At 41.1% G+C, this 22,636-nt stretch overlaps 1 protein-coding gene and 12 non-coding genes across 13 annotated transcripts; all 13 read left to right on the top strand.

The window, feature by feature from the left end:
• Nucleotides 1-164: 164 nt before the first annotated feature.
• TRNAL-UAA (transfer RNA leucine (anticodon UAA)) lies at nt 165-248 on the top strand. The gene has a single exon. It is a non-coding gene; the product is annotated as a tRNA-Leu (tRNA).
• Nucleotides 249-636: 388 nt separating this feature from the next.
• TRNAL-UAA (transfer RNA leucine (anticodon UAA)) lies at nt 637-720 on the top strand. Its single transcript has one exon. It is a non-coding gene; the product is annotated as a tRNA-Leu (tRNA).
• Nucleotides 721-1,579: 859 nt separating this feature from the next.
• TRNAL-UAA (transfer RNA leucine (anticodon UAA)) lies at nt 1,580-1,663 on the top strand. The gene has a single exon. It is a non-coding gene; the product is annotated as a tRNA-Leu (tRNA).
• An 862-nt stretch (nt 1,664-2,525) lies between these two features.
• Nucleotides 2,526-2,609, top strand: TRNAL-UAA (transfer RNA leucine (anticodon UAA)). The gene has a single exon. It is a non-coding gene; the product is annotated as a tRNA-Leu (tRNA).
• A 2,281-nt stretch (nt 2,610-4,890) lies between these two features.
• TRNAL-UAA (transfer RNA leucine (anticodon UAA)) lies at nt 4,891-4,974 on the top strand. Its single transcript has one exon. It is a non-coding gene; the product is annotated as a tRNA-Leu (tRNA).
• Nucleotides 4,975-5,362: 388 nt separating this feature from the next.
• TRNAL-UAA (transfer RNA leucine (anticodon UAA)) lies at nt 5,363-5,446 on the top strand. Its single transcript has one exon. It is a non-coding gene; the product is annotated as a tRNA-Leu (tRNA).
• Nucleotides 5,447-5,833: 387 nt separating this feature from the next.
• TRNAL-UAA (transfer RNA leucine (anticodon UAA)) lies at nt 5,834-5,917 on the top strand. Its single transcript has one exon. It is a non-coding gene; the product is annotated as a tRNA-Leu (tRNA).
• Nucleotides 5,918-6,779: 862 nt separating this feature from the next.
• Nucleotides 6,780-6,863, top strand: TRNAL-UAA (transfer RNA leucine (anticodon UAA)). The gene has a single exon. It is a non-coding gene; the product is annotated as a tRNA-Leu (tRNA).
• A 624-nt stretch (nt 6,864-7,487) lies between these two features.
• On the top strand, nt 7,488-7,571 carry TRNAL-UAA (transfer RNA leucine (anticodon UAA)). Its single transcript has one exon. It is a non-coding gene; the product is annotated as a tRNA-Leu (tRNA).
• Nucleotides 7,572-8,196: 625 nt separating this feature from the next.
• TRNAL-UAA (transfer RNA leucine (anticodon UAA)) lies at nt 8,197-8,280 on the top strand. The gene has a single exon. It is a non-coding gene; the product is annotated as a tRNA-Leu (tRNA).
• Nucleotides 8,281-8,670: 390 nt separating this feature from the next.
• On the top strand, nt 8,671-8,754 carry TRNAL-UAA (transfer RNA leucine (anticodon UAA)). The gene has a single exon. It is a non-coding gene; the product is annotated as a tRNA-Leu (tRNA).
• Nucleotides 8,755-8,906: 152 nt separating this feature from the next.
• Nucleotides 8,907-8,990, top strand: TRNAL-UAA (transfer RNA leucine (anticodon UAA)). Its single transcript has one exon. It is a non-coding gene; the product is annotated as a tRNA-Leu (tRNA).
• Nucleotides 8,991-9,843: 853 nt separating this feature from the next.
• LOC149643833 (uncharacterized) lies at nt 9,844-14,562 on the top strand. The gene is made up of 3 exons (XM_089850470.1): nt 9,844-10,361; nt 10,430-10,506; nt 14,349-14,562. Exons 1-2 carry the CDS (start codon nt 9,894-9,896, stop codon nt 10,442-10,444), a joined length of 483 nt encoding a protein of 160 aa, XP_089706596.1. The 5' UTR covers nt 9,844-9,893; the 3' UTR covers nt 10,445-10,506; nt 14,349-14,562.
• The last annotated feature ends 8,074 nt before the right edge of the window (nt 14,563-22,636 follow it).

The following is a 22,636-nucleotide window of genomic DNA, read 5'->3' as shown; positions in this document are numbered from 1 at the left end:
CACTTCTGACAACGATTTGTTTTACTTTACTAACATGTATCCCATGCTCACGAAAGGCTTCTCTAATTTGACTACAAGTGAGTGGCTTTTTGGAGCGTAGAATTACGAGAGTTATTTAGGGGTGATACTATAGCTTCCTTTTCTAGGAAAACGTTTAAAAGCGTGTCAGGATGGCCGAGTGGTATAAGGCGTCAGATTTAAGCTCTGATCATCGTATGAGGGCGTGGGTTCGAACCCCACTTCTGACAATAAATTGTTTCATTTTAATAACATATATCTAATACTCAGGAAAGGCTTCTCTAGTATGGCAACAAGTGAGTGGTTTATTGAGCATAGAATTCGGAGAGGTTTTTAGGGGTGGTAATATAGCTTCATTTTCAAGGAAAACGCGTCATAGCGTGTCAGGATGGCCGAGTGGTCTAAGGCGTCAGATTTAAGTCCTGATCCTCGTATGAGGGCGTGGGTTCGAACCCCTCTTCTGACAGCGAATTGTTTCATTTCAATAACATGGATCTCGTGATCAGAAAAGGCTTCTCTAGTATGGCAACAAGTGAGTAATTTATTGAGCATAGAATTCCGAGAGGTTTTTCGGGGTGGTACTATAGCTTCATTTTCAAGGAAAACGCTTCAAAGCGTGTCAGGATGGCCGAGTGGTCTAAGGCGTCAGATTTAAGCTCTGATCCTCGTATGAGGGCGTGGGTTCGAACCCCTCTTCTGACAGCGAATTGTTTCATTTTAATAACATGGATCTCATGATCAGAAAAGGCTTCTCTAGTATGGCAAAAAGTGAGTGGCTTTATGGAGCATAGAATTCCGAGTTATTTAGGGGTGGTACTATAGCTTCATTTTCAAGGAAAACGTTAAAAAGCGTGTCAGGATGGCCGAGTGGTCTAAGGCGTCAGATTTAAGCTCTGATCCTCGTATGAGGGCGTCGGTTCGAACCCCACTTCTGACAATGAATTGTTTCATTTTAATAACATATATCTAATACTCAGGAAAGGCTTCTCTAGTATGGCAACAAGTGAGTGGTTTATATTGCATAGAATTCCTAGAGGTTTTCGGGGTGGTACTATAGCTTCATTTTCAAGGAAAACGCTTCAAAGCGTGACAGGATGGCCGAGTGGTCTAAGGCGTCAGATTTAAGCTCTGATCCTCGTATGAGGGCGTGGGTTCGAACTCCTCTTCTGACAGCGAATTGTTTCATTTTAATAACATGGATCTCATGATCAGAAAAGGCTTCTCTAGTATGGCAAAAAGTGAGTGGCTTTATGGAGCATAGAATTCCGAGTTATTTAGGGGTGGTACTATAGCTTCATTTTCAAGGAAAACGTTAAAAAGCGTGTCAGGATGGCGGAGTGGTCTAAGGCGCCAGATTTAAGCTCTGATCCTCGAATGAGGGCTTGGGTTCGAACCCCACTTCTGACAAGGATCTGTTTTACTTTACTAACATGTATCCCATGCTCACGAAAGGCTTCTCTAATTTGACTACAAGTGAGTGGCTGTATGGAGCGTAGAATTTCGAGAGTTATTTTGGGGGTGATACTATAGCTTCATTTTCTAGGAAAACGTTTAAAAGCGTGTCAGGATGGCCGAGTGGTCTAAGGCGTCAGATTTAAGCTCTGATCATCGTATGAGGGCGTGGGTTCGAACCCCACTTCTGACAATGAATTGTTTCATTTTAATAACATATATCTAATACTCAGGAAAAGCTTCTCTAGTATGGCAACAAGTGAGTGGTTTATTGAGCATAGAATTCCGAGAGGTTTTAAGGGGTGGTACTATAGCTTCATTTTCAAGGAAAACGCTTCAAAGCGTGTCAGGATGGCCGAGTGGTCTAAGGCGTCAGATTTAAGTTCTGATCCTCGTATGAGGGTTTGGGTTCGAACCCCACTTCTGACAGCGAATTGTTTCATTTTAATAACATGGATCTCATGATCAGAAAAGGCCTCTCTAGTATGGCAAAAAGTGAGTGGCTTTATGGAGCATAGAATTCCGAGAGTTATTTAGGGGTGGTACTATAGCTTCATTTTCAAGGAAAACGTTAAAAAGCGTGTCAGGATGGCGGAGTGGTCTAAGGCGCCAGATTTAAGCTCTGATCCTCGAATGAGGGCTTGGGTTCGAACCCCACTTCTGACAAGGATCTGTTTTACTTTACTAACATGTATCCCATGCTCACGAAAGGCTTCTCTAATTTGACTACAAGTGAGTGGCTTTATGGAGCATAGAATTCCGAGAGTTATTTAGGGGTGGTACTATAGCTTCATTTCAAGGAAAACGTTAAAAAACGTGTCAGGATGGCGGAGTGGTCTAAGGCGCCAGATTTAAGCTCTGATCCTCGAATGAGGGTTTGGGTTCGAACCCCACTTCTGACAACGATCTGTTTTACTTTACTAACATGTATCCAATGCTCACGAAAGGCTTCTCTAATTTGACTACAAGTGAGTGGCTGTATGGAGCGTAGAATTTCGAGAGTTATTTAGGGGTGATACTATAGCTTCATTTTCTAGGAAAACGTTTAAAAGCGTGTCAGGATGGCCGAGTGGTCTAAGGCGTCAGATTTAAGCTCTGATCATCGTATGAGGGCGTGGGTTCGAACCCCACTTCTGACAATGAATTGTTTCATTTTAATAACATATATCTAATACTCAGGAAAAGCTTCTCTAGTATGGCAACAAGTGAGTGGTTTATTGAGCATAGAATTCCGAGAGGTTTTAAGGGGTGGTACTATAGCTTCATTTTCAAGGAAAACGCTTCAAAGCGTGTCAGGATGGCCGAGTGGTCTAAGGCGTCAGATTTAAGTTCTGATCCTCGTATGAGGGCTTGGGTTCGAACCCCACTTCTGACAGCGAATTGTTTCATTTTAATAACATGGATCTCATGATCAGAAAAGGCCTCTCTAGTATGGCAAAAAGTGAGTGGCTTTATGGAGCATAGAATTCCGAGAGTTATTTAGGGGTGGTAATATAGCTTCATTTTCAAGGAAAACGTTAAAAAGCGTGTCAGGATGGCGGAGTGGTCTAAGGCGCCAGATTTAAGCTCTGATCCTCGAATGAGGGCTTGGGTTCGAACCCCACTTCTGACAAGGATCTGTTTTACTTTACTAACATGTATCCCATGCTCACGAAAGGCTTCTCTAATTTGACTACAAGTGAGTGGCTTTATGGAGCATAGAATTCCGAGAGTTATTTAGGGGTGGTACTATAGCTTCATTTCAAGGAAAACGTTAAAAAGCGTGTCAGGATGGCGGAGTGGTCTAAGGCGCCAGATTTAAGCTCTGATCCTCGAATGAGGGTTTGGGTTCGAACCCCACTTCTGACAACGATCTGTTTTACTTTACTAACATGTATCCAATGCTCACGAAAGGCTTCTCTAATTTGACTACAAGTGAGTGGCTGTATGGAGCGTAGAATTTCGAGAGTTATTTAGGGGTGATACTATAGCTTCATTTTCTAGGAAAACGTTTAAAAGCGTGTCAGGATGGCCGAGTGGTCTAAGGCGTGAGATTTAAGCTCTGATCATCGTATGAGGGCGTGGGTTCGAACCCCACTTCTGACAATGAATTGTTTCATTTTAATAACATATATCTAATACTCAGGAAAAGCTTCTCTAGTATGGCAACAAGTGAGTGGTTTATTGAGCATAGAATTCCGAGAGGTTTTAAGGGGTGGTACTATAGCTTCATTTTCAAGGAAAACGCTTCAAAGCGTGTCAGGATGGCCGAGTGGTCTAAGGCGTCAGATTTAAGTTCTGATCCTCGTATGAGGGCTTGGGTTCGAACCCCACTTCTGACAGCGAATTGTTTCATTTTAATAACATGGATCTCATGATCAGAAAAGGCCTCTCTAGTATGGCAAAAAGTGAGTGGCTTTATGGAGCATAGAATTCCGAGAGTTATTTAGGGGTGGTACTATAGCTTCATTTTCAAGGAAAACGTTAAAAAGCGTGTCAGGATGGCGGAGTGGTCTAAGGCGCCAGATTTAAGCTCTGATCCTCGAATGAGGGCTTGGGTTCGAACCCCACTTCTGACAACGATCTGTTTTACTTTACTAACATGTATCCCATGCTCACGAAAGGCTTCTCTAATTTGACTACAAGTGAGTGGCTTTATGGAGCGTAGAATTCCGAGAGTTATTTAGGGGTGATACTATAGCTTCATTTTCTAGGAAAACGTTTAAAAGCGTGTAAGGATGGCCGAGTGGTCTAAGGCGTCAGATTTAAGCTCTGATCATCGTATGAGGGCGTGGGTTCGAACCCCACATCTGACAATGAATTTTTTCATTTTAATAACATATATCTAATACTCAGGAAAGGCTTCTCTAGTATGGCAACAAGTGAGTGGTTTATTGAGCATAGAATTCCGAGAGGTTTTTCGGGGTGGTACTATAGCTTCATTTTCAAGGAAAACGCGTCAAAGCTTGTCAGGATGGCCGAGTGGTCTAAGGCGTCAGATTTAAGCTCTGATCATCGTATGAGGGCGTGGGTTCGAACCCCACTTCTTACAATGAATTGTTTCATTTTAATAACATATATCTTATACTCAGGAAAGGCTTCTCTAGTATGGCAACAAGTGAGTGGCTTTATGGAGCGTAGAATTCCGAGAGTTACTTAGGGGTGATACTATAGCTTCATTTTCTAGGAAAACGTTTAAAAGCGTGTCAGGATGGCCGAGTGGTCTAAGGCGTCAGATTTAAGCTCTGATCATCGTATGAGGGCGTGGGTTCGAACCCCACTTCTTACAATGAATTGTTTCATTTTAATAACATATATCTAATACTCAGGAAAGGCTTCTCTAGTATGGCAACAAGTGAGTGGTTTATTGAGCATAGAATTCCGAAAGGTTTTTCGGGGTGGTACTATAGCTTCATTTTCAAGGAAAACGCGTCAAAACTTGTCAGGATGGCCGAGTGGTCTAAGGCGTCAGATTTAAGCTCTGATCCTCGTATGAGGGCGTGGGTTCGAACCCCTCTTCTGACAGCGAATTGTTTCATTTTAATAACATGGATCTCATGATCAGAAAAGGCTTCTCTAGTATGGCAAAAAGTGAGTGGCTTTATGGAGCATAGAATTCCGAGTTATTTAGGGGTGGTACTATAGCTTCATTTTCAAGGAAAACGTTAAAAAGCGTGTCAGGATGGCGGAGTGGTCTAAGGCGCCAGATTTAAGCTCTGATCCTCGAATGAGGGCTTGGGTTCGAACCCCACTTCTGACAACGATCTGTTTTACATTACTAACATGTATCCCATGCTCAAGAAAGGCTTCTCTAATATGACAACAAGTGAGTGGCTTTATGGAGCATAGAATTCCGAGAGTTATTTAGGAGTGGTACTATAGCTTCATTTTCTAGGAAAACGTTTAAAAGCGTGTCAGGATGGCCGAGTGGTCTAAGGCGTCAGATTTAAGCTCTGATCCTCGTATGAGGGCGTGGGTTCGAACCCCACTTCTGACAATGAATTGTTTCATTTTAATAACATATATCTAATACTCAGGAAAAGCTTCTCTAGTATGGCAACAAGTGAGTGGTTTATTGAGCATAGAATTCCGAGAGGTTTTAAGGGGTGGTACTATAGCTTCATTTTCAAGGAAAACGCGTCAAAGCGTGTCAGGATGGCCGAGTGGTCTAAGGCGTCAGATTTAAGTCCTGATCCTCGTATGAGGGCGTGGGTTCGAACCCCTCTTCTGACAGCGAATTGTTTCATTTTAATAACATGGATCTCATGATCAGAAAAGGCTTCTCTAGTATGGCAAAAAGTGAGTGGCTTTATGGAGCATAGAATTCCGAGTTATTTAGGGGTGGTACTATAGCTTCATTTTCAAGGAAAACGATAAAAAGCGTGTCAGGATGGCCGAGTGGTCTAAGGCGTCAGATTTAAGCTCTGATCCTCGTATGAGTGCGTGGGTTCGAACCCCACTTCTGACAACGATTTGTTTTACTTTACTAACATGTATCCCATGCTCACGAAAGGCTTCTCTAATTTGACTACAAGTGAGTGGCTTTATGGAGCGTAGAATTCCGAGAGTTATTTAGGGGTGATACTATAGCTTCATTTTCTAGGAAAACGTTTAAAAGCGTGTAAGGATGGCCGAGTGGTCTAAGGCGTCAGATTTAAGCTCTGATCATCGTATGAGGGCGTGGGTTCGAACCCCACATCTGACAATGAATTTTTTCATTTTAATAACATATATCTAATACTCAGGAAAGGCTTCTCTAGTATGGCAACAAGTGAGTGGTTTATTGAGCATAGAATTCCGAGAGGTTTTTCGGGGTGGTACTATAGCTTCATTTTCAAGGAAAACGCGTCAAAGCTTGTCAGGATGGCCGAGTGGTCTAAGGCGTCAGATTTAAGCTCTGATCATCGTATGAGGGCGTGGGTTCGAACCCCACTTCTTACAATGAATTGTTTCATTTTAATAACATATATCTAATACTCAGGAAAGGCTTCTCTAGTATGGCAACAAGTGAGTGGCTTTATGGAGCGTAGAATTCCGAGAGTTATTTAGGGGTGATACTATAGCTTCCTTTTCTAGGAAAACGTTTAAAAGCGTGTCAGGATGGCCGAGTGGTCTAAGGCGTCAGATTTAAGCTCTGATCATCGTATGAGGGCGTGGGTTCGAACCCCACTTCTTACAATGAATTGTTTCATTTTAATAACATATATCTAATACTCAGGAAAGGCTTCTCTAGTATGGCAACAAGTGAGTGGTTCATTGAGCATAGAATTCCGAAAGGTTTTTCGGGGTGGTACTATAGCTTCATTTTCAAGGAAAACGCGTCAAAACTTGTCAGGATGGCCGAGTGGTCTAAGGCGTCAGATTTAAGCTCTGATCCTCGTATGAGGGCGTGGGTTCGAACCCCACTTCTGACAATGAATTGTTTCATTTTAATAACATATATCTAATACTCAGGAAAAGCTTCTCTAGTATGGCAACAAGTGAGTGGTTTATTGAGCGTAGAATTCCGAGAGGTTTTAAGGGGTGGTACTATAGCTTCATTTTCAAGGAAAACGCGTCAAAGCGTGTCAGGATGGCCGAGTGGTCTAAGGCGTCAGATTTAAGTCCTGATCCTCGTATGAGGGCGTGGGTTCGAACCCCTCTTCTGACAGCGAATTGTTTCATTTTAATAACATGGATCTCATGATCAGAAAAGGCTTCTCTAGTATGGCAAAAAGTGAGTGGCTTTATGGAGCATAGAATTCCGAGTTATTTAGGGGTGGTACTATAGCTTCATTTTCAAGGAAAACGATAAAAAGCGTGTCAGGATGGCCGAGTGGTCTAAGGCGTCAGATTTAAGCTCTGATCCTCGTATGAGTGCGTGGGTTCGAACCCCACTTCCGACGACGATTTGTTTTACTTTACTTACATGTATCCCATGCTCACGAAAGGCTTCTCTAATACGACAACAAGTGAGTGGCTTTATTGAGCATAGAATTCCATGAGTTATTTAGGAGTGGTACTATAACTTCATTTTCTAGGAAAACGTTTAAAAGCGTGTCAGGATGGCCGAGTGGTCTAAGGCGTCAGATTTAAGCTCTGATCATCGTATGAGGGCGTGGGTTCGAACCCCACTTCTGACAATGAATTGTTTCATTTTAATAACATATATCTAATACTCAGGAAAGGCTTCTCTAGTATGGCAACAAGTGAGTGGTTTATTTAGCATAGAATTCCGAGAGGTTTTTTGGGGTGGTACTATAGCTTCATTTTCAAGGAAAACGTTAAAAAGCGTGTCAGGAAGGCGAAGTGGTCTAAGGCGCCAGATTTAAGCTCTGATCCTCGAATGAGGGCTTGGGTTCGAACCCCACTTCTGACAACGATCTGTTTTACTTTACTAACATGTATCCCATGCTCACGAAAGGCTTCTCTAATTTGACTACAAGTGAGTGGCTTTATGGAGCGTAGAATTCCGAGAGTTATTTAGGGGTGATACTATAGCTTCATTTTCTAGGAAAACGTTTAAAAGCGTGTCAGGATGGCCGAGTGGTCTAATGTGTCAGATTTAAGCTCTGATGCTCGTATGAGGGCGTGGGTTCGAACCCCTCTTCTGACAGCGAATTGTTTCATTTTAACAACATGGATCTCATGATCAGACAAGGCTTCTCTAGTATGGCAACAAGTGAGTGGTTTATTGAGCATAGAATTCCGAGAGGTTTTAAGGGGTGGTACTATAGCTTCATTTTCAAGGAAAACGCTTCAAAGCGTGTCAGGATGGCCGAGTGGTCAAAGGCGTCAGATTTAAGCTCTGATCCTCGTATGAGGGCGTGGGTTCGAACCCCTCTTCTGACAGCGAATTGTTTCATTTTAATAACATGGATCTCATGATCAGAAAAGGCTTCTCTAGTATGGCAAAAAGTGAGTGGCTTTATGGAGCATAGAATTCCGAGAGTTATTTAGGGGTGGTACTATAGCTTCATTTTCAAGGAAAACGATAAAAAGCGTGTCAGGATGGCCGAGCGGTCTAAGGCGTCAGATTTAAGCTCTGATCCTCGTATGAGGGCGTGGGTTGGAACCCCACTTCTGACAACGATTTGTTTTACTTTACTAACATGTATCCCATGCTCACGAAAGGCTTCTCTAATTTGACTACAAGTGAGTGGCTTTATGGAGCGTAGAATTCCGAGAGTTATTTAGGGGTGATACTATAGCTTCATTTTCTAGGAAAACGTTTAAAAGCGTGTCAGGATGGCCGAGTGGTCTAAGGTGTCAGATTTAAGCTCTGATGCTCGTATGAGGGCGTGGGTTCGAACCCCTCTTCTGACAGCGAATTGTTTCATTTTAACAACATGGATCTCATGATCAGACAAGGCTTCTCTAGTATGGCAACAAGTGAGTGGTTTATTGAGCATAGAATTCCGAGAGGTTTTAAGGGGTGGTACTATAGCTTCATTTTCAAGGAAAACGCTTCAAAGCGTGTCAGGATGGCCGAGTGGTCAAAGGCGTCAGATTTAAGCTCTGATCCTCGTATGAGGGCGTGGGTTCGAACCCCTCTTCTGACAGCGAATTGTTTCATTTTAATAACATGGATCTCATGATCAGAAAAGGCTTCTCTAGTATGGCAAAAAGTGAGTGGCTTTATGGAGCATAGAATTCCGAGAGTTATTTAGGGGTGGTACTATAGCTTCATTTTCAAGGAAAACGATAAAAAGCGTGTCAGGATGGCCGAGCGGTCTAAGGCGTCAGATTTAAGCTCTGATCCTCGTATGAGGGCGTGGGTTGGAACCCCACTTCTGACAACGATTTGTTTTACTTTACTAACATGTATCCCATGCTCACGAAAGGCTTCTCTAATATGACAACAAGTGAGTGGCTTTATGGAGCATAGAATTCCGAGAGTATGCAAAAAAGTTGTCTAGGTGTGTTTTAAATAATTCAAACGAGATCGTGTTATATAAAAAAACCCTTTAGCGAAGGTTAAAAAGAAATTACTTTGATAAATGCCTAAGGGGACAAATATTATTCGTATGCAAAAGCTTGTTTAGGCGTGTTTCGAATAATTTGAATAATTCTCACGAGATCGCTTTATATAAGAAAAATAATTTATTAGTGAAGGTTAAAACTAATTACTTTGGGAGGGACGGAAATTGTTTTTTAACATGATTTAAATCTAAATAAATGTATATTAATATTAAACTAGAGAGGTTATTTTTTATATAGATAGATATATTAAGGTCCTCTTTAATCTTTAGTATCAACTTCGCAATAAAAAAATGTATTTTAGGTTAAATTAAAAAATAACGTATCAGACATAATTATATTTTTTGAAACTTTAATATGAATCGAATAAGGTTGTGTTATAAAAAACCATGTCTGGGCCTGTATTTTTAAAAAAAAAAATGCCCCTGAGATTTTGGGTATAAAAGCTCGAGCATTGGTATTGGATTCTCACAATCGATCCAGCCATGAACAAGTACCAAGAGTCTCAATCTATGTTTGAATCTCCACCGTCTTCTCCTAATAATCGACAAGGATCCAGCAGCGGTCAACGAACGCTGAGTCAATTTGTAAAACCCGACCCCGTTGAGATCCTCCTCGATTCTGACGACGAGGAGTTTGTCCAGGACGTGTTGCAGAAACACGTTGTCGGCGTCAACGGGGTTGAGGGGTCCTATCGCTTGAGAAGCGACGGGCAATATTTCGAAACTAAAATCCCCCCGCGAAAGGGGGATTTCTACATAGACATCAGTGTCTACAAATTTAAAGATATAAAAGACGCCCAGGCGGACAAACTGTGGGAGTGTAGACATAAGCGGCTAAAAAGAGTCGTTGACGCTAAAAACAAAGACGCCATCAAACTCCTTAACGCTTTCCATCGCTTGGTGGACGACGTGAAGAACGACGCAGAAGCCGCTCAGCAGCCGCCTAGCAAAGTACGTATCTTATTGACAATAAATTTACAAACCAAAATTTTTGTTCCAATTTTTTTTATTTCTGATAGAGATTCAAAAAATGAGTTCGAGCAGCGGCAGCAGCGGGAGTGACTCGGAGGGTAGTGGAGGAGAGGAACACGCACAGGTAAACCGGTACTACACAATTGAGCGGCAGATTGACAAAACGAGTCGCAAGTGGCATTGTAAACAAATCGATTTGCGTATAGCTTTTAAAAATTTGAATGACATCCCAACAAGAGATTTTTTTCGAATTTTTCGAAAAATTCTCGACGAAGTTATACGCAAATTAGTAACCGAGAACCCCGGGTATAATCGAGTTCGATTTGTTTTAAGCTCCCCCGTATTGACGACCCCCGTTAATATTAAATTTATAAAAATTGACAAATTCACCAGTAAGTGAATTATGCGCACCATCTATAGAGTAACGCAATCTAGTCGGGACTTTGTCTTTAATGGTGAAGATTTTCAGTTTGATATAATTTTTCTAAACCTCGACGCAAATATAGGGACTTATTATAAATCTATAAAAAATAGAACTTTGGTTAATTTGGATTATTTCGTTAATCAAAATAACCAATTTATTTTTATGGAGAATAATGATAACCTTTGTTTTGCTCGGAGTTTAGTTCTGGGTAAAGAGATGGCCGATCGCAATTTTTACCAACAAAATAAGCAAGGTCCGCCCTTTAACCAGGACAATTTTAACAAACTGAGACGCAATAGCACTCTTCAAGGTAATATTGCGAAAATCTTGCACAGAAAAGCGGGAGTCCCCGAAGGTTTCGTTACTCTAGAAGATATTCAAAAATTTTAAAATTATTTAGTTCCCCATTATCGAATCGTAATCGTTGATGCTGCGAATAATTTTACCATATTTTTCAAAGGACCCCAAGCTCCTAAATTTATCTATTTATTAAAAATTGGCGACCATATCCACCCCGCGAAAACTTGGCATGGCATGATGGGGGGTTGTACCTCTTGCGATTTATGCTTGAAATCGTTTTACAAACGTGAATTGCTAAAAGAGCATAAATGCCCCGAGGATACAAAACCCTATATATGTTTTCGGTGTCAAGGAGAAGCTTTTCATTTAACCAACGAGGATGTTTTAAAACGTTGCGACGAATGCCACCGCTACTTCTTTCCTGGCCCCTGCTACGAAACTCATTTACTTAATGGCACCTGCGCGAGCCAAAAACGATGTTTAGAATGTGGGCGACTGATGGGTGACGATCACGACTGCAATCCCAAATGCTCTCAGTGTAAAATAGTCCATCCGCCAGGTGAACATTTTGTTATGCCTTTGGAAACCAAAATGAAAGCCTCGCGGTTTATTTATTACGACATTGAGACTATTCTTAGAAATAATATCCACGTCCCCATTTTACTAGTTTGCGACGTAGAGACTGAAGCTGGCTTTGAAACTAAAATTTTTTACGGCGCCAATTGCGTCGAGCAATTTTTAAATTATTTATTTAGCGTAGAGCAGGTAGTTTTGACTGGACAGAAACGTAAGACGTACCAACCGCGCTTTACTAACACTCAAGTCGTAGCTCATTACGCGAAAGCTTTTGATAACTTCTTAGTTCTTAACGCTTTAGTCCATAGACACGTCACCCCTGCCGTTATTTTTGACGGTAGTAAAATTTTAATGATTCATCTTGAGGGACCGCAAATTAGATTCCTCGATAGCTTTAATTACATTAGTCAACCTCTGCGTAATTTCACCAGCATGTTTAGCCTCGGCGATGTGGCGAAAGGATTCTTTCCATTTGATTTTCATACCGAAGAAAATCTTAATTACATTGGCGTCATCCCTGAAGCTTCGTACTTTAACGTAGCTCAAATGAAGGCCAATGATTATCGAGATTTTCAAGCTTGGTACGCGTCAATGGAAGGATCTATTTACAACATCAAAGAGGAGCTTATTAAATATTGCATTCAAGACGTCAAAGTCCTAAGACAAGGCGTCGAAGCTTTTAGAAAAATTTACGTAGATCTAACAAAATTAGACCCTTTTTGCTTAAAAAATATTACTTTGGCGGGTGCTTTAACCACTATTTATCTTAACAATTACTATAAACCTTACAGCATGGGTATTGTTCCTTCTAACGGCTATAACGCAAAATTTAATCACAGTCAGATTAGCTTAAAATATCTCGCTTGGGTGGAGAAAACGGAAAATATAAAATTGCGAACGGCTTTAAGCTATGGGGGTGAATATCGGGTGGGGCGCTATTTAGTCGACGGCTATAGCGAAACTCCGCCCAAAATCTACGATTTCCACGGTTGCTACTTTCACGGTTGTCCATGTCAAAAACTTAATGCCTACAATACCCAACTCAAAGCCAGCAACAGATTTCTGTACGAACGGACTCTAGATAGAGAGCTGTTTATTAAAGAGAAGATGGTCGGGTATGAATATACCTCGATTTTTGAGTGTCAATTTGCTAAGCTTTTAAAAGAAAACGCCGAAGCAAAGGCTTTCTGCAAAAGTTTAACTTTTCGACCTCAAATATCAGCCCGTAGCGCTCTCTATGGGGGACGAACGGAAAATTTTGTTCTTAACTGCCACGTGCAAGGTGAGGAGAAAATTTTCTACAAGGATATTATTTCTTTGTACCCGAAAGTTTGTCGCGATTGTCCGTACCCTAGCGGCCACCCCATAATCTATAACAGAGATTTTGACAAATCGCCAGGGTGGTATTTTGGCGTTATGAGTTGTCGTCTGTTGGCCCCTCAAGATCTCCACATCCCCTTAATTCCTTTTCGCAGCGGTGGTAAATTAGCTTACGCCCTCTGTCGCACGTGCCTAGAATTGCGAGCGGAAATCTGCGATCACACTGTTAATGAACGGGCTTTCGAATCAGTCTGGCCAACGGTCGAAGTCTATGCCGCTATGGAACATGGTTATAAACTCCTCGATATATTCGAGGTGTACCATTATCCAAAAACGGAATATTTCTTTGCCCAGTACATGACTGATTTTATCGCCTTGAAAGTGAAGAATTCCGGATTTCCCGCTCACGCGCAAACGCCTCTGCAAAAAGAGGCGTATATCGCTGATATAAACAAGAATGAAAAGCTTTCGCTGACCTTGGCGGATATTCAAACAAATCCTTCCCTGCGTAATATCGCTAAAATTAATTTAAATTCTCTTTGGGGTCGCATGGCGTTGAATACGGGAAAGATTCGCAGCATCTTTATCAACAATTATTACGAATTGATACGATACGCGAGCGATTACACTCTGGAATTAGTCGACTTACGGCCAGTTACAGAGTCGATCGCTCTCTTATCGTACAAAGCCAAAAGCGATTACATTCTAGACTACAAACTGGGGTCGGCCATTGTGGGGAGCTTTGTTTCTTGCTACGGGCGACTCGAATTGAACAAGATGTTGCTTCAATTAGACCGCGCAGCTTTGTATTGTGACACCGACTCGATAATCTACCGCCATCTACCGGGAAAGTTTGACATTCCAACTGGCAATCATATTGGTTGCTGGGCGGACGAACTCGGCGGTGATTATATAACTTCCTTTTGTAGTACCGGTGCCAAAAATTACTCGTTTCGCACTAGCAAAGGAAAAGAAGTCAAGAAAATTAAAGGGTTGACGTTAAATCGAGAAAATCTTGAAAAACTTGACTTTGAAACCTTTGAAAGTGTAGCGATGAACCCGGAAAAGGAAGTTACAGTCAATGTCCCTTTTAATTTTAAACGGGATAAATACAAGCTGCAGCTAGAGGCCGTTAAAATCACCAAAAGATTTCGCCAAACCTCGAATAAGAGATTGTTGAACGCCGATTTGACAACCAGTCGACCCTACGGTTTCAAAGAGGCAACACCCGCTTCAACATCTCTTTCGCATGAATTACGAGGCTAGGCGAAGACATACTTTTGAGGGCTTGTGGGAATCTTGCGTTCCTATCGAAGCCCTGGCCAAAGACGGTTTCTATCTTGCAGATGTAGAAACACAGACGACGCGCTGCGCCTTTTGCGGCATCGCCTTGTACCAGTGGCGTTGCACGGACCATCCATCGAGGGAACATCGGAAGCACAGTCCATCGTGTCCGATGGTTTCCAAAAAACCGTGCAACAACAAACCACTGCGTCAGGGGTTTCCCGAATTCCCGACCAGCGAGGGCGAGGATGTTTGCGAGCCTCTAATCCAAACATGCCCAGCCACCAACAAAGAGCGGTCGGGAAACGAAAAAGTGCGCGTGCGCATAAATCCGTCGTGTTTTCTTCTGTAGTGCGTGTGTACCAGCTACCCTCCGAGTCTCGCGTGAACTTTAACCTCCTCAACGACCAACGCTTTCGCCAGCGTTGTCTGGAATTAGAAGAGAAACTTTTTAAAAAAACAATTACTAAATAGGGGATTTTTTTTTGGGTAAAAGGGTTTCGTTTATTTTGTTTAAATATTTTCTAATTTGTGTTTATTAAGGGTCTTTGGGTTTTGGGTTAATTGTATTTTTGATTATGTATATTATATATATAAACTGTTAATTAAAATAAAAATGTTTATTAATCAAGATGAATCCAACCGAGTCAGTCTCGCATTCTTTAAAGTTCCAAACACCCGCTCAATTTCTAATCGTAGGGCCAACGCAAGCGGGGAAGAGTTTTCTTTTAAGTAACTTATTGCAAAATCATCAGCTTATGTTTGACCCACCGCATAAAAAGGTTATTTATTGCTACGCCGCCTGGCAGCCAAACTACAAAAAATTGAAACAATTGATTCCGGGAATTCAATTTATTCAAGGCTTGCCAACGGCGGATCCGGACTTTTGGGAAATGAATCGCGACTCCTACTTGATACTAGACGACTTAGCTAGCCAATTATTTAAACAAGCTCATATTGCCGATTTAGTGTGCGTGACGTCGCATCATTTAGGGTATACGGTTATTATTATTACTCAACAACTGTTTCCCAAGGGTAGCCAATCGCGGATAATTTCTCAAAACTCTTCCTATTTTATAATAATGAAAAATCCTCGAGATGTCGCCTCTATTAGATATTTGGCGCAAAAAATAAGTCCAGATAACCCGAAGCGTATTACGGAGGCGTACAGACTAGCCACTAAAGAACCCTATAGCTATTTGTTAATTGATTTAAAACAAGAAACTCCGGAAAATTTACGATTAAGGTCGCGTGTTTTACCTCACGAATCACCTATGTATGTCTATGTCGATTAAATTTAATTGTCATTTGAATAATGGCCCCACGCGTTAAACGTCGATCAGCAAAACGCTCCCGACTCGTCGTAGCGCGTCCCACAGCAAAGTTTGCCAAATTTGTCCCTTATTTACAGAGCTTGCGTCAAACTAGCTGTAAACAACGGCGAACCCTCTTAAACAATAGTAGCGCGCCTCAATTAAAGAGCATTCAGACAATTTGTAAGAATTTAAAGGGCGGGGGTATTTTTTGAGCAAAGACCGCAAGAAAAAGCTAGCAAAGTACAAGAAAATTATTAGACAACTCGGATCAAGTACCTTGTCGCAGAAAAGCAAAAAAAAGCTGTTGTTGCAGCAATCAGGTGGTTTTCTTACGACGTTGCTTGCCGCAATTTTGCCTTCAATTGTCCAAGCCATAGCTGCTAAACTATGAAACAAATGGTTCTTGTGCCCGCTAGCGCAGTAACTTCAACAGCTGCCCAAGAACACTCTGCTTTGGACCGAGAGATTGAGGATATTTTAAAATCACCATTGAATGCCTACGATAAATTATATAAATATTTAGACGCTTTTAAGAAATATTTAAGTATCGAGAAACAAATTCCCTTACCTAAATTTGAGGTCGTAACACAAACAATGTCCAATGTCCCCACGCCGCCATTACCGGTCACCCCTAAAATGCCCCCGCGAAAAAAACAATTGTCATGGCCGAGCTATGCCACGTCATCACCGACAACAAGCGCTTCGGGCAGTTCTTTTACTACGCCTAAACGAACCGAGCCTCGGCAAAAGGTTTTAAAAAGCGAAACGGCTGCGGGGACACCAACACGAGAAGATTTTTACCAGCAATATGGGCCGACCTATGTTGGAGATATGGTGAAACGGCAAGCCGAAGTTCTTGCAAATCATTTGCAAAACACATTTTTCACGCCAAAAAGAGAGCTAGAAGAAGGAGCTGTCGGTTATGCAAATCGTGACGACGATTTACAAGAGGAAATTGTCGATGAACAAGAGAATTTAGCGGAGGAAAACGGGGACAATTTAACGGACTTGGAAAACCTGTTTGAGACGGCCTCCGCTAAACAGAAGAACAAAAAAAAAGAAAAAACCTCGGAAAAAGAAAGACGAACTTCAAAACTTAGGACCGCTGGTTCCATCTAACGAGAGGAGAAAGAGGCATAATAAATGGCGCGATATTGATTAATAAAAAAAATGTAATATTTAGACAAATAAAAAATTGTTTTATTGCGAACAATATCTGTGTACATGTTTTTTTAAATGTAAAGATAAATATAATAAGGCGACATAGTCGTTAAGTTTAAGATTCTGGTCATAGATGGCGTCTAATATCGTCTTTCTAGCTACGCCCTGACAGCGGAGTGCTAGGTATAAACAACAATGGATGCCGCACAGTTGAAAGAATGGATGTTGAATTTGTTGTTTATTGTAAACAACTCGTTTCCCGTATCGTTTTAAATTAACTTTATAGTATCGCGGCGACTTTCCGTAAGTGCAAAACATTTCCACCGTGTCATTGTTAGAAAAGCACGCTATCCAATGTTCTCCAGCCTCTCCAGCTGCTTCATTATTAAATATAAAGCAAAATTTGGGCCTTTTTGGCCGTTCTGGGAGTCTGTCTACTGGGAAGCACCCTAAATAATAGGGTCGCGTTCTTTTGTCGCAAGTTAAAAGAGCGTTTATTTGCGAAGTGTTCATAATTTAGTCTCAGGTAACGAGACTTTTTGTAGTTCGGCGCCGTAGAAAACACCCAGAATTTGCTCCCCCTTTAAATCCGCTACGCGATAGACGGGTGGTGACCTGGGTATGACGTCAACAACGCGAAATATTTCGTCAGTAAACGTGCCTCCCGAGCTGGTTTTTCTAAATACCCGACTAGCTATAGAGAGACGCACGTAGTCGCCAACTTTAAGCCTCGGTGCGTATCGAGTAATGCCGTTTGATTTCCCGTACAGTTTATTCCAAATGATTGATTCGTTATCTATATTAACATGAACCGGTGCAATTCCAGTAGTTGAATGAACCCGTTCATTATAGGCTTGAGTAATTAAAGGTAAATATTTAACGTAATTTTTATTCCCCGTGGCCGTAATAACCCGGGCAATTTGTTCCTTAATTGTTCTAATAAAGCGTTCCGCGAGACTGGCCTTATGCTGACTCCGGGCAAAATGTATTTGCACATTGTGCCGTTTCAAGAAGGAATCAAAGTTGCGCGAACTAAATTCCCCACCGTAGTCCGTGTATATTTTTAAAGGGATCCTCTCTCGAAATATTTTTTTAAAAGCCTCGATAACCTCGCCAGATGTTTTGTTTCTAAGAGGTACTGTCCATCCGTAGCGGCTTAAGACGTCAATGACGCACAAAACATAGCGAACATTTTTATTAAAACGTTTTAATTTCGGTAGATCCAACAAATCAGCTTGAAAAACATCGTCCATGCTCGAAGCGTACACCTGGTTAGTTTTGAATCGGAAACGTCGAAATCGATGATTCGTGTAGGCAGGTTGTTTCTCGAGAAAGGCGATTAATTTTGCTTTTGGCACGTCCGGTAAGGCCTTTTGTAATCTGGCTAGCGACCCATAGGCGGCCGGATTAGCCATGTCGTAATAAATTTTTCTAATTTTAGCGTCCATGTCTTAACAAGTATAAATAACGACTAAATGGTTTACCAATTAACAAGTTTATTTAATACACGCAAAGGTATTTTATAAAAACAATATCAGTTAAACAAATACGATATATCAGTACATTTATCTTAATAGCCATAAATCAAGGCATTCTTTAAATCGGCAAAACTGTTGACAAAATAAGCGTAAATATCCTCTTGATCCTCGATCCATCCGTGTTCGGTCTCAAATTGATGCAAAATTTTCTCACGATCCAGTTGAGGCAACGCTTCGTGCAAATTACGCTCGACTCGATCGCTGAAATTTGTGTCAAATTCCGAGCAGCTTTGAGAGTGGCATATTTGTTTTCGACACTCGACGTTGGCGCAAGTGGAAGTGACGTCAAACAAAGTGGTAGTGAGCTCGTTTAAAATTAATTCGCGCATGCGACAGACAGCTATCCCTTTAGCCTTGAGATCCTCGTCAATCAACGGCTTTAAGTCGATCAATGTCTGCCATCCTGTTTTGTTCAGGCTGAATCCTTCGCTGGTGCTAAAATTGAGGAAATAACGACTGCCGCTGCCTCGTTCATAGTATCGAAGATCGATTAGACGTTCATCTTTCGAGTTGACAAAGCATTCCAGCTTGATGCGCTCTTTGACGGGCAACCAAATATGATAGCGCGGTATTTTTCCGTCAAAAAAGGACGTGAGTTCATTTTGAAACCGAAACAAAGCGTACCAGGCGTTAGGTTTTAATATAGTTTTTGTACGCGTATCCGATCTTTGAATTAATATTTTAGGTTCAATTGATTCAATGACGCAAATGTCGAGTTTTGGCGTGACGGTGTGTACTTGGTGCATCTTGGCTCGCGACTGATATTGTATTTATAAAGTTTTAGTCTTTTATACGTTGGGGTGATTATAAATAATTTCTCTGTTTTTAGATATTATTAACTGATTGTTTGGAAATTCGGCCATGACAATACACGTGACGTTTTCGGTTAGCGGAGAGCTAAATCTTAACGATAATCGCAAGTTACCAGTCTGGGGCATGGAATTTAAACCTAACGAAGCGAGATGTTCTCTACTCAAATCAAAAACAACGACAAAAAAGCCCTTCTTATATAAATCGTAAGAAATTATATTTCCTCGGTCAAGACCTAATATCTCGAGACCCTCGAATAAAGAATTGTAACATCTAACGTACTGGTCGTCGTCAAAATTAGGCGTAAACGGGATATCGGGATAATTTTGAGAATTTAAAGAGAATTGCATGAAATCGAGTTTGAAATGTTGGAGATCCAGGGGGTTAGAAGTTGCTTCCCCTACAAATTTTTTATTAGTAACGAAAGCCACGACAGTTCGCGAGGGTAATTGCCCCGTAAACAAGCTGTCCCTAATAAAATCTTGCGTTCCGGTGGTTATTAAGAAATTTTTCATAACAATAGAGTTTACTTCGTAGCGAGCGTTTATTCCCGAGTTTAACATCTGGGCGTGAGCTAGTTGCAGTTCGGGATTAACCTCAATTTCGCGCGTAAACAAAGTGCATTCCGTTAAATCAATCTTATACTTTTTGCCCGTTTCATTGTGAATAATAGCAAAATCCGTGGAGCTTCGATGAAGTCTAATTCGCACCTCGATATTATCTAGTAAGAATTTGGGCGTTTTGAACATATCCAAAAATAATTCGCCAATTACATCGCACGTCTTTGATTGTGCCACGCGTTTAGCGCGACGACCAATACCATTATTTTCTTTGTTAATATTGGCATCTGCTAAAGCCGTCGCCGGATCGATAATGGTATCCAAATAATATAACATAGAAGTTAACCAGGAATTGGCCGCCGTTTGTCCATAATTTAAAAGTATTTTAAAATAGGCCATATATGGGTACATATTATTAGGTTGTTGGACAGCAACGCCATTGAGAAATAATTCTACTTGACAAAATAGCGAGGCAATTATTAAATTTGTTACCGAGACTTTCTTTTCCGCATCTGGAACGGCCGTGCCGTCCTCGTGTAAAACGCGAAATTTTAATCTCAAAAGAGTTTTAGTCAAATCATGATAATTGTTAGAGGGAGGAATGATAAATTCTATATATTTTGCATTAGTTAGGGGAGCAATTGGATAATGAGCAGTCGTTTTAGTCCCAACAATATTATTATTCACCACTGGCTTTTCAAATACTTCAAAGTCGGAAAGAACACTTTCGTAGGTCGACATGTTTAGTCTAGAAAATCGCGTTTAGTGCGTCGCTTAACACGTTTGCTCCGGCTTGTTTTAGCAGTCCTCTTTCGTTTTCGGCCCGTCCCGCTTTGAGTGTTGACGAACCGGTCCACGCCTTTATGTAGTAGGGAATTTATAGATTGTTTGACATTTCGTTTAATCGATTCTCGAGGTGATATTCCGGGGTTTTGGGCATCGCTAATTACTCTACTCGTTAACCCCACAGCTTCGGACGCTAAAGTACTAATGGCCGGCCTAATAAAGGGTGTAATTTTGCGCAATAAAGAATTAAAGATGCCGCCCACACTAAAACGACCCCCCGATTGGAAAACGTTTGCGTGTAAAGCCGGAAGGGACGATCCTCTTTGGAAATACAGAGTGTATCTATTAGGCACCATTGCTCCTGTTCTATTGACGTCGACGCCTAAAAAACAGTTTAATATATACTTTGCCCAAATTAAACGGGATATTTTCCCCGTAATCGGATTTCAATTCAATTTCAATTTCTTGTATATCGCTGGTTGAAATTGAATAAAAGTCGATATTATTAAATATTTCCTGGTTCTCTTCGTCTAGCAGCGAAAAAGCCGGAATTTTTATGAAACGTAGCAGAGGGGCTTGACCACCACCCACCACTTGTTGACGGATAATATTGGTATAAACAAACATGGCATCGACGCCTCTCATGATATCAGCGGGGTACTCCGAAGTCTCGTTATTAAGATACCGATCTAATTGATTGGCACTAAAGCCTAACAGCCTCCCGAGCCCTCTTCCGGGTGTTGTTTTGGGAAACAAAATTGAGACCGTATCGTTTAATTTTGAAACCGTCACGGTTCCGTCTACATTCTGCGTAAATTTTAGACTTTTCCTATGCGCCGGGGACATGGCTTCGCTCATAGCACTTAAAACATCGCTAATATGATAATAAACCCCAGGAGGAATCTCGCACGCGTAATTGTCAACTCGTTTGCCTTGAGATCCGGGTACATACGGTTGGTCAGCATAGTCGGGATCTTCTGGAAATCTATCCACATCGTATTCGCTAGTCCAAAAATTATTATTAGCTGTCAGGGTCATTGATCTTAATCGGGGATTTACCAAAGCTACTCCCGAGTGACTATGTTGAAAAAATTCTCCCTCTTCGGGAATGTTAAATAACTTGGCCATCGGACCAGCTACCGAGACGCGAACACCTGGCTCTATTTCGAGACGAACATAGTATCTATTTTCCGTTTCCGTTTTGAGAATGTACATTTTAAAATACTGGCGGGGCATATATTCTTGAACACCCAATAACTGATTTATAATTTTTAAATGTAAAGAGAAGGGAATTACGGCCCCGGTCGCCGTCAAATCGCAGGTATATTCGCCCGCGGGTATTTTGATTTTTGTGAAACTGGTCTTAGTAAATAGATACATTAGCGAGTCATGAACGCGATAATTGACAAATGTGTCATTAGTTGTTTTGAAATGCGTAAAATTACGCTCTAAAGGTTTAGTGGATAGAAACGTCCCACCAACGTATTCAGCTTCTAAATTTAATATATCACGCAATTCTTTTGGGAAGAGCATTTCAATTTTTGCCGGACAATGGACTCTAAAATAATGCTCCGCTCCTTGTTTAATAACGCTAAATTCGGCCTGTTGCAATCTTAGAGGGTCAAAATTGCGCGCAGTTATTTGTAGGTTTTCGGCAATATCTTCATAAATCTTGTAATCATCTGTGTCCTGTGTAGTATTTATTGGGGTCAAGATCGAGCAATTTAGCTAGTTGGGGAGAAAATTTAATTTCCACCATTCCGGTGTTTTAAAATTATACATGATAGCATCACCCCGATTATCTATAGTGTGATATGTTACTTCAATTTTTTTAAATACTAATTTTTCTAAAGTACGCGTTACGGCTCGATAAAGCCCTTCGGCGTTTTTCTCTGGCGTTTTACTGGCTCTAAAAGTTTGCGGTAAGAACAATATTTTATAGTTATCATAATCTTCGGGGTTAATTTGCTTAGGCTTTTCAGAGATAATCGGCTCGGGTGTTTTCTTGATTTACTCCCATTTAACCCAAACCGTTTCTCCCAATTCCCATATCTCCCAATCCCATTTGACCCAACACTATGTCTTTTCCCCCAATTTCTTTTCTCCCAATTCAGCATAAAACATATGTTAATAAATTCAAAGAGAATTTTTTTGTTTTATTAACAATGATATGTTTTAC

The sequence above is a fragment of the Phalangium opilio genome, unplaced genomic scaffold, assembly GCF_054372755.1.
Source record: "Phalangium opilio isolate 3A_F unplaced genomic scaffold, DU_Popi_V2 ptg000091l_1, whole genome shotgun sequence".
NCBI classification, from domain to species: Eukaryota; Metazoa; Arthropoda; class Arachnida; order Opiliones; family Phalangiidae; genus Phalangium; species Phalangium opilio.
The sequence above is the reverse complement of the archived record's forward strand: the minus strand, read 5'-3'. Positions and strand labels throughout refer to the sequence as shown.

Coding starts and splice junctions, on each gene's coding strand:
- LOC149643833 (XM_089850470.1), top strand. CDS start 9,894: ATGAACAAGTACCAAGAGTCTCAATCTATGTTTGAATCTCCACCGTCT.